The sequence below is a fragment of the Arachis hypogaea genome, chromosome 7 (genome assembly GCF_003086295.3).
Source record: "Arachis hypogaea cultivar Tifrunner chromosome 7, arahy.Tifrunner.gnm2.J5K5, whole genome shotgun sequence".
NCBI classification, from domain to species: Eukaryota; Viridiplantae; Streptophyta; class Magnoliopsida; order Fabales; family Fabaceae; genus Arachis; species Arachis hypogaea.
In genome coordinates, this window is record NC_092042.1 from 78,344,587 (window position 1) to 78,355,062 (window position 10,476).

Consider the following 10,476-nt stretch of genomic DNA (forward strand, 5'->3'; position numbering starts at 1 on the left):
CAATTTTACCCTTATATTATAATATATATTAAAAAAAATGAAGGGGTAGTATTGGAAGTAGAGAGAGAAACATTAGTTTTCTCTCCATTTTCTTTCCAACGTTGGAGAGAAAAAAAATTGGTGGGGCGCTCACCAATTTTTTTTCCATCCATTTTCTTTCCCCTCAATTTTCCTCTTCAACCAAACAATAAAAAATAATCATTTTCTTTCCCATTTTCTTTCCCCCCTTTTCTTTCCTTCCATTTTCCACTCAAACAAACATAGCATAAAAGACAAGAATGAATTGCTACAAAAAGATCACAATAATCTTTAAAAAATCAAACGTCTCAAATAGGTCTTAAAAGATACAGAAATTAAATTGGTCATTTCTTCATGACACTAAGATTCTGAACAAACTGGGAACGCTCCAAATTTTAAACACCAACAAAATGGTTATCGTTGCACCAATTTTAAATTGTTTTTAGTATACAAAAAATCCATAATCCCTTCTATTTACTGCAAAATTAATTTTAACTTTTGTTAAAATTTATTCAAGAAATATTGCGTGATAAAAAGATTATTCTATAAAATATAAATTTTCTATGATTTCAAATAAAAAACATAGGATTATAGTTGGGATCAGAATCCTCTCATTAGGGATGACAATCCCTCTTTAATTTCTTTTAAAGTTTCTAATTCATGACCCCACAAATGCAAATGTGGCTATGGGATTTTCCCCTCGAAGTTGCCGAGTTATGTAACAGGGAAGAAATGAAAAAGAACTCATGCATAGCATCTCTCAGGTTTGAGTGATTACAATACACTTGCGATTGTCGTCCTAGCTTCTTTGCACAACATTTCAGCGTCTTTCCCACCTAAAGGTTTATGAATAACAACTTTGACCCAACCTACGTTTACTATACCCTCTCTTCCAGCTGGCATGATTTGACCAGTTCCAATAAGGGTTATTGGTACAACTGGTGCATTTGTCTTGGCAGCAATACTGAAGGCACCTTTCTGAAAATCCCCAAATAATTATAACACAATTTAGAATTAGTTCATTGACAAAATCTTGCACACAAACATGTCTGAATAGCCCGAAGTGGAAAGAAACCCAAGAAAACTTTGGATGATACTATTAAAAGCGATTTAAGTAAAAATAGGATGAATTTAAACTGTGAGATGGCCTGATCTATGAAGTTAACTGTTAGGGAATTGGGTATAATGGGGTGCCTAAAGTCCCACATCGAATAGCATGAGATGCTTCATGTTATATTTAAGGAGTGGTTCTTCTCCCTAACAGCTAGCTTTTAAGGTGTTGTTTTCCACTTTCTTTAGGTACTTACAAATGTATCAAAGCCTTGGTTGTTGGTGCCATGAAAAGTGCTACCTATAGGCCAGATGCTGATAGCGGGTAGCAAAGTTGCTACCACTGGGTCGGTGTCGAAGAGTGAAGCCGCCGAGGATGTGGGCTCTCCAAGGGCGGTGTATTGTTAGAGACTTGGGTATTATGGGGTGTCCAAAGTCTCATATTAGGTAGTATGGAATGCTTGATGTTGTATGTAAAGAGAGTGATTTTTCTCCCTCAACAGCTAGCTTTTATGATGTGGTTTTTTCACTTTCCTTAGATACTTAACATTAACACCACCCAAGAGGATAAGGCTTTGTTGCTGATAAATTTTATAACCAGTAGATTGGGGTTCAATTTGCTATAGGTAAGTTAGCATGTGGTGTAAAATTCAACATCCCCCCTTAAGAATTTACCATAATGAAAAAGAATTAAAAAGTAAGAGTAAATGGACAAAAGTACACATGAAAGAGTTTGACATAGACAAAAATACAAACAAAGTTGGTAAATATGAAAGTACACCCAAAAGATTTATTTCGATGGACAAAAGTATACCACGGGCCTTTAACCCACTAACGGCATGGCATTTTTGTCCATCGAAAACAATATTTCGAGTATACTTTGATATTTACAATCTTTTGTATGTACTTATGTCTACCACAAACCTTTTCATATGTACTTTTGTCCATTTACTCAAAATGAAAAACTAAAATACATTAGGGAACTGTTGGTCATTGGTCATTAATGAATAACCTAAAATTGTTTGCATCCTTAAACATGATTATAGACAGATGAAAATCATTACATGAGTTGAGATATAAACCTTGAAAGCACCTAGTTTTCCATCTTTACTGCGTGTTCCCTCTGGAAAGAAAAAAACTGAGGCTCCCTTCCTGATAAGATCCATGCATCGTTTAACACAATCCTATATGTGAAGAAGCATAACAGAACTGTGACTTTGAAAATCATATATAAACACAATTTAGAAATAAATTCATGGAAGACATTGGTACTGAATCAACAAGAACAAGTTAAAATTATCCACAGCGTCAATCGCAGAAGTATACCATCTGGCTTCGGCTATCCATGCGCTTCAAAGGAATGGTGCCTAGAAGAAACATTGCCCACCCAATTATCGGAAAGAGAAATATCCCAGTCTTGCTTATGAATTTAAAGCTTCTTCCTAGAGTGAGAAGAGTATATATGTCAAGGAAACTCTGATGATTGGAAACATACACAGCAGGTGTATCAGGAGGTGGCAGATTCTCCAACCCCTCAAATTTTATTCTATAAAATGGAGCAACTGTGAGTGAAGCCCAGACTTTGGCAACATAATGATGAAATTTTCTTCGTTGACGATCAAATAGTAGTACAAATGGATGTCCAACCAGCATCAGCACAAAAAGAAATACGGCGGAAAGGGCGGTGACAGCATAAAAACAAGCTCCCCTAACTTTTGATTCCATTTTCAGATTCGCTGATTAAGCAAACACCAATAGGTGAATTGGCATTCCATTTAAACATTATTGTTGCTACACATGAAATCTGATCAAAGGATTTTTATACCTGACAATGAGTGACTATCTCCCGCTGCTGCAAGTTCGCATCTTGCAACCGTGTCTCTGGCATGTTTATTCTGATAGCGCAAATTGCAACTACAATGAGGCCTACATAACTCCTCGTTGGGACAAAAAGATACCCACAAAGCATTTCGGTGCTTCCTGGGTATGCATACCAATCTTCTTTGGGCATCTATACAAAGATAAACAATCAACACTGTTTGTTGAGATAAGACTCAATTTGGTAAATGAATTTTCACCCGAAAATCAATTAGCCCCTAAGTTAGGAGTTTTAAAACTATGAATCACATTAGTCCTTCCGTCACAACTCAACTAACAAAGGTACTAATGTGTGTAGGAAACTGCCATGGCTCAATTTAGTCTATTTGTAACACATCTAAAAAGATGCTTAACTTCTAGTTTCTTTACTCTTTACCATACCAAACTATTCAAACATATATATATATATATATATATATATATATATATATATAAAGATCTTTTTAAATAAAAACAATTGCATATAAACAAGCACTAGATATCAAGTGAGAAAAACAATTAAGTAGTTTTTAGAAAAAGAGAACTAATACCATGAAAGACAAGAGAGATAAGTGATAAGAACACTTACAACTAAGTGAAGTCCTCAAAACTCGATGATCATAAGTTGGTCGTTTATATGTACACAACTGCAACCAATGGAAGTAAAACAACATAAACAAAATCTGTTCAATTCAGGGTGAAATGATCCTGTTTTTTCAAGCTGCCAAACCGAACTGAATTGGAATGGATTTGATCATATCGGTTTTCTGTCTTAAACTTGTCCTATGTAACATTGGTGTAAAAAAACCGTTCCAGCTGTCCTATGTGCATTTTATATTTTCAACAAAAAATATGACATAAAATATTCTAAAATGCCCACAGTTATAACTGCAAAACATCAAACATGAGTTGCACAATGTCGCACTAAATGAAAAAGAATAACTGATAGTGGGCTGGGAATCAACATAATGAGTTGGGAAAATTATGGGAAAATACAAAGTTAATTTTAATATCTAATACTCGTAAACAGCAAATTAGCATGCTAGATGTATACATTCTAGTATTCAACAATTTCATGTGAAAGCTAAGACTTCAAAGCATGAATGCAAAACATCTGAAAATTAAAATCGGCATTTGACTTTAAGGAAAATAAATTTGACATTTGAACTCATTTACTTCTGGAAATTAAAAACGTTTCATTAATAAAACCCAAGAAACAGAGACGAAATAGTATGCTTCTCAGCAACCGAAAGTAAAACCAGAATTTGACTTAATCGCATTTGAATTCATATCCTTCACAGCAACCCAAATGCATAACAGAACAACATCATAAACACAATCATAAAATAAAACAGCATAATAATAAAAAAAACTACCTGAAACATCTCCATTGAGGGACTGGAATTAAGAAACATCGACGACAATGGTGAATGGGAAAGTGAAGTAGATAGGAGCGCGCGAACAGAGGACATAGCTATGGCAATAGGGATGGCGTGACGGACTCACAGCGTTGTCATGGCAACAGCATAACTGGCTTGCTCGTGGTGATGGTTGAAGAAGAAGAATAAGAAGTGAGGGACTGTGGGGGGAACGGGTGATAGGATTTGTGGGTGACTGGAGTAATGGAGTGTGGAGATTGCTTTGCGAAGTGACGGCACGGGGAGGGAAGAAAAGGAGTGATAAAGTGATAAGTGGGGTTATAACTTCCAACAAACAACTTCAAGTTCTCTGTTAAAAAAACGAAATACATAAATGTGTCAACATACATCATAAACAAAACACCATTTAAAGTATAAAGACTTAATTTCTCTTGATGGATTTTGACTTCTAACAAAACCATGTGGTTGACTAATACTCTTTGCTCAACCATAAAGATTTGTAATTTGTCGAGCTTAATATGTGTTCACACATTAGCATCGTAAAAATGAATAACAAGTTCCATTAAAAAACACAAAGAAAAAGATAAGAGATACCGTTGATCAATTACATCAACCTGCAGAATAGATGAAGAATTTATAATACTATCACGATTGGAATTTAATTTTATTTTTCCAAAGGAAAAAAAACACTTCTTTTACCACACTATTTTTGGAATTCAATAACCACACACTATATACATTACATGCACCAGCTACAAAAGCTTTTTTACTTCTTCATTAGAACAATCATTTTCTGGCACCATAAACAACAGATACTAAAATAGATAATTTTTCAGATATAGCTTAAGACCAAACGTTTATCATGTGAACACATATTAATAGGGAACAACTCTATTGATTTTCCATCTGAACTTGCCTAACCAAAATTCTAACCTCACTAACCCTTAAAATGCACCAAACTAAATTAATCCAAATCACAATTAATTCATTGTTTGCACGCTCAAATGACTTAAAAGCTTAAAACTTGTATACGTGCACACTAGCCAAGCCATTACCAACTAAGAAGGCTTAGCCACCCAAATAATTTCAAAATAATTTTTACTAGGAGCTCAGATTAAGAGTTGTACTATTAAATTTCTTTTGAAATTTTTAGCCTATTGAATAATTTTTTTTTAATCAAAAGCTTTTAGTTCCTTAATGCTTATTCAGGGGAAAACAAGCACAAAAAATGCACAAAACAAGCACAAGCATGCTGCAGCTGCGGAAAATCAAGCAAGGCTCAAAGCACAAGCATGTTGAAAATCACCGAGATTCAAAACAAACAAGCACAAAAAATGCAGAATAAACCTTTAGTGCAATAGATTACTGAGAGGGGGAGAGTATCCAACCTGAAGTGGAGGAGGAGGAGGGACAACCGACGGCTGCAGCGGCGACGCTGTCGACGGCAGACGAAGGCTTCTTTCGAGCGGACGACAAGCAACGATGTAGAGCGCGGAGCAGCGGACGAGGTGGGGGACGGCACAGCAGACGCGAGCGGAGAGGAGAGCACGGAGTAGCAGCGTAGAGGAGAATTGCGCCGGAGAAGAGTATGGACGCCGCAAACAGAGGGAATAACGCAGTGAGAAGGGAGAGTAGCGAGGGGGGATGGCTGCAGAGAGGTGAGGGATGACGGCGTATAATGATGAAGAAAGGAAGACACAATTGAGGAAATGAATAATAAAGATTAAAAATTGGATCTGTCAAATGGATCACGATTATCAAGAAAAATTATATTGTTTTGGTTCAACCCAATGTTCTGAAAACTGGACCGGTCATCAAACCGCTTTAGTCACTGGTTCACTGGTTTATTGGTTCAACCGGTCCAACCGGTGGTTCAACCGAAAAAATCGTTTTAGAACAAAATAATAAATAAATTAGAGGACCAAAGATGAGGGTACTCTAAGAACTCCTATTAGATGCAACAGCATTCAACATTATCACATGTTCTCACACACACATACAAAGCCTTAACTCAAAGAACAACCATAGGCCATAGCAAGTGACTTGGAAAGAAAATGTAAACACCGAAACAATCACAAGCATACACAACATGTGAATATTTTTATAGCAAACATAATAATAAAATAACTCTTCTAATGCGTCTCCGAAAATATCCCAAATCAAGAAAACTACATAATCTGATCCACTTGATTCAGAAAGCTACATATATTAGAAAAATTAAGAATCAACTAAAAGAAAAAGAAAAGGAAGGCCTGGTTGATTCGATTCAATTGCCTGAGAAGAAGAATCAATCAGGGCTGAGAAGCTGAGAGTTTAAATGTTAAACCTCAATATTCAAATAACATGACTCCATTATTGTTATTATTACACCCTTCTAATGTCACAAATTCAATATATATTATAGTCCGTTGACACTTGTCCATTCAAAACTTGGCCTCATCATTCTGATTCATACCTTAAGTAGAAGAAAAAGTCCCAATCAGCTTTCGTTCCAATTTTAACAAGAGGGATGAATCCGTGAATCAGTAACATAGGTAGTACAAATTTTAACAAAGCTCATCACAATGATTAACAACAACAAAAAGCACTGAAGGAACAATGAATCAGTAATATAGGCAGTGCAAATTTTAACAAAGCTCATCACAATGATTAACAACAACAAAAAGCACTGAAAGAACAGTGAATCAGTAACATAGGCAGTGCAAATTTAAAATTTAAAAGTTATCAATTTAAAATTTATCATCAAATACAATCAGTGAGCAAAGCCAATCAATCAAGCACTGACTGAGCATTCTGTTCTGATTCTGTGACTGGGAAGTAACAAATTCAGCAACAAATACCTTTGAATAATTTCTCTCATATTTTTTCTTGGTCCTACCTATAAAATAAATTGTGAAAGATCACACTTTACCTTCTAAAGTGAAATTCAAAATTTAAAAGATCCAAATCCGTTCCTTCATATGCGGCATAAACCATTTGTAAGATTCAATAAATCCAAAAATTGCCAAGTAAAATCTATTGTGCAACCTCCATTTCATAATCAATAAAATTCTTGGGTGAGTTGCATTAAAAATCTTGAAACTTGAAAGCTTCTCTTTATCGGTGATCAATTTTTGAAACCGCTCATTCATCAGAACAATGTCCTATAAAGATGATAACTTCATTGTATCACTTCTTATTGACAAATCTCATTCAAGAAAATGTAGAAGATCCTCTAGCAGTCCTTGTCTCTTTCGACTCATGTAACAACTTAGATCTTCGGTAGACTGATTTTTTAAACTTTATACGTTGGCAATTTACAAAATCTATGTGATGCGGTTAGTCTCAGATTTGAATCTACTGCTAAAAAATAATAATATAGATGCAACGAAATTTTCCAATGCTGATTGAATAGCAAAGGGAGCCGCTCAAGATGATGTTAGAACAACAAAGGGAATGAAATTAAATAACCCTTAAGACATTATACATAAAACTAGATATGACAGCATGAAATAAATTCATTAACCAAAATCAAACTTCAGCAACTAAAATTGAGTCCGATGCAACGATAAGCCAAAACAACATTTGTTTAAAAGGAAGAAAAATACAAATCAGTAAAAGAAACAAAAAATAAAATGAAACCCCAACTATAATCAAATACAAGACCTAAAGCAAGCTAAAACTCATGCTATTAATCAAAACCTCAACTATGCTATAAACAAATTCAGGCAATGAATTAAGCATGCATATAGACCGAACCCAAAGGTTCAATTCATGCAAGAAACAAGTTTTTCTAATTTCTAGGAGCTACTGGCAAATTGCTCAGATGATTTGGATTTATTCAACAATAGCATGGGAAAAAATTACCACTGATGAACTAAAACAAGCTTAGAAATGAGAAATTAAGTAAAAGCAAAGGATCAACAACAACAATAGTAAGAATAAGAAAATTGGTACCCTGCTAGTAACTTTCTTATTCTCCAGAGGTAGAATAGCGAGATAAATGCAACCTTTGATCTTAAATCTGTGACTAAAATTGAAGAAAAAAAGAATCAAATCAAATCAATACCGAAAAATTAGAAATTCAAAATCAAAGTAGCAACTAATTATGTCAAAATACTCAAGCTACAAACAAATTCAGCAACCAAAATCTAATTAAATTCACAAAGTAAAAATAAGATTCAGCAACTTCTAATTCTTCTTCTTCTCACCATAATGCACAGTTTTTAGAAAGAAAGTGAGCAAGAGCAAAAATAAAAATGAAATAACTATAATCAAATAAAAGACGTAAATCAAAGCTAAATCTGATGCTATAATCAAAGCCTAACTATGCAAAAAATCAAACATGCAGAAATAAAAAATGCAGAGTCCTAAAATGAAGCATGTGACTGAGTAGAAGCAAAAGAAAAATGCAGAGACCGGACATCATCAAGAACAATAAGGTTTCGAGTTTCGCTTTTGCAATCGAATTGCGGCATCCATCGGGGAATCACGTAGTTTGGATCAATGTTCTGAAAACCGGACCGGTCATCAAACCGCTTTAGTCACTGGTTCACTAATTCATTGGTTCAACCGTCCAACTGGTGGTTCAACCGGAAAAACCGTTTTAGAATAAAATAATAAATAAATTACAAAGGACCAAAGATGAGGGTACTCCAAGAACTCCTATTAGATGCAACAGCATTCAACATTATCACATGTTCTCACACACACATACAAAGCCTTGACTCAGAGAACAACCATGGCAAGTGACTTGGAAGAACAGTGAATCAGTAACATAGGCAGTGCAAATTTAAAATTTAAAAGTTATCAATTTAAAATTTATCATCAAATACAATCAGTGAACAAAGCCAATCAATCAAGCACTGACTGAGCATTCTGTTCTGATTCTGTGACTGGGAAGCAACAAATTCAAGTTACAGCAACAAATTTAACAAATCCTAGTAAAGTCCCGATTTACAGCAAAAAGGCAAATTTATTGATTACCAATTCAGCAACACGCAAAAATACAGGGAGTCGGGAAATCTGAAAAAGAGAGAACACTAAACCAAAACATTAACCAATAATCACAAAACACTAAACCTTCACCCAGCAATTACAAACAAGGCCAGCAATTACAAACATTAGCACATTATAAAACATTCCAAAACACTAAACCTTCACCCAGCAAAACCAGCAACTACAAACAAAGCCATCAGTAAATTTGAACAAAAAAATTAAGAGCCATCAGCAACTAACAGAGCCATCGAGCCATCAGTAACAGAACAAAGAATTGAAAGCAACAGACTAACAGAGCCAACAAGCCATCAATAAATTTGAAAAAAAAAATTTACAGCCATCAGCAACCAGCAAATACAAGACAGATCCATCAGCAGCAGGCAATTACAATTTACAAAACATTACAAGAAAAATGGAACAAAAACGAACAACAATTTCAGAACTTCAAACGAAGAAGAAGACCGAACATTCAGAAATTAAAGGGAAGAAGCGGAGGCGAAGAATGAAAGCAGGGCCACTAACCTGGGTTCCGTGCGGAGAAGCCAGCGAAGATGAAAACGACACGAGGAAGAGGAAGCAGCGGCAGCGCTGAGGCCTGGGGACGGCGGCGGCGATGAAGGGCTAGGGTTTTGCTTTGCTTCAGAGGTCCCGAGGGAGTGCACGAATGATTGGGGGAAGAAGGGGGGGTTGCGCGATGGAGGGAAGGAAGTTTGCGACGTTTGCTGCGCGATGGAAGGGAAGTGAGGGAGCAGGCGGTGGCTGTTCGAAGTTGGAAGTTGCGACGCGACGGTAGCAGGCCGTGGTTGGACGGAAGTGAGGGAGTGAGGGAAGAGCAGGAGGTCGATGAGAGAAGCTCTGGACAGTGGTTAAGTGTGAGAGAGGCAAAGAACGCGTTTCAGTTAGGGCTGAACTCTGAAGTTAGGGTGGGAATCCTCTCCACAAAAACGACAGCGTTTCAGCAAAATTCAAAAAACCGGCTGAATCACGGCTCGGTTCGACCGATTGGTTCTTGACCGGTTCAACAATTCAAAAAAAAGTTTTTAAAATTTATGGTTTTAATATTTGATTGATTCGTTTTTGTATCGGTTCACAGTTTAACCAATTCGACCGTTCGATTCAAACCGATTTTCAGAACTTTAGTTCAACCTATATGTAATTTTATATGAAATTACAAACTGTATCAATTTATAAAACT

General features: G+C 35.8%; 1 protein-coding gene across 10 annotated transcripts; it reads right to left on the reverse strand.

Moving 5' to 3' along the window:
- Nucleotides 1–606: 606 nt before the first annotated feature.
- On the reverse strand, nt 607–10,195 carry LOC112703580 (1-acyl-sn-glycerol-3-phosphate acyltransferase BAT2, chloroplastic). 10 transcript variants are annotated; one of them, XM_025755095.2, is made up of 9 exons: nt 9,804–10,195; nt 8,241–8,313; nt 5,693–5,952; nt 4,302–4,653; nt 3,515–3,572; nt 2,894–3,079; nt 2,395–2,804; nt 2,151–2,252; nt 607–996 (listed from the first exon to the last, which is right to left on the reverse strand). In XM_025755095.2, the coding sequence occupies exons 4-9, from the start codon at nt 4,395–4,397 to the stop codon at nt 793–795; spliced, it is 1,056 nt and encodes a 351-aa protein (XP_025610880.1). In that variant the 5' UTR covers nt 4,398–4,653; nt 5,693–5,952; nt 8,241–8,313; nt 9,804–10,195; the 3' UTR covers nt 607–792. The 10 variants fall into 10 exon arrangements, with proteins under 10 accessions (XP_025610880.1, XP_072055834.1, XP_025610885.1 ...); XM_072199733.1 differs by having other exon boundaries at nt 8,241–8,307; nt 9,804–10,171; XM_025755100.3 differs by having other exon boundaries at nt 5,693–6,759; nt 8,241–8,307; nt 9,804–10,170.
- Between the last annotated feature and the right edge of the window lie 281 nt (nt 10,196–10,476).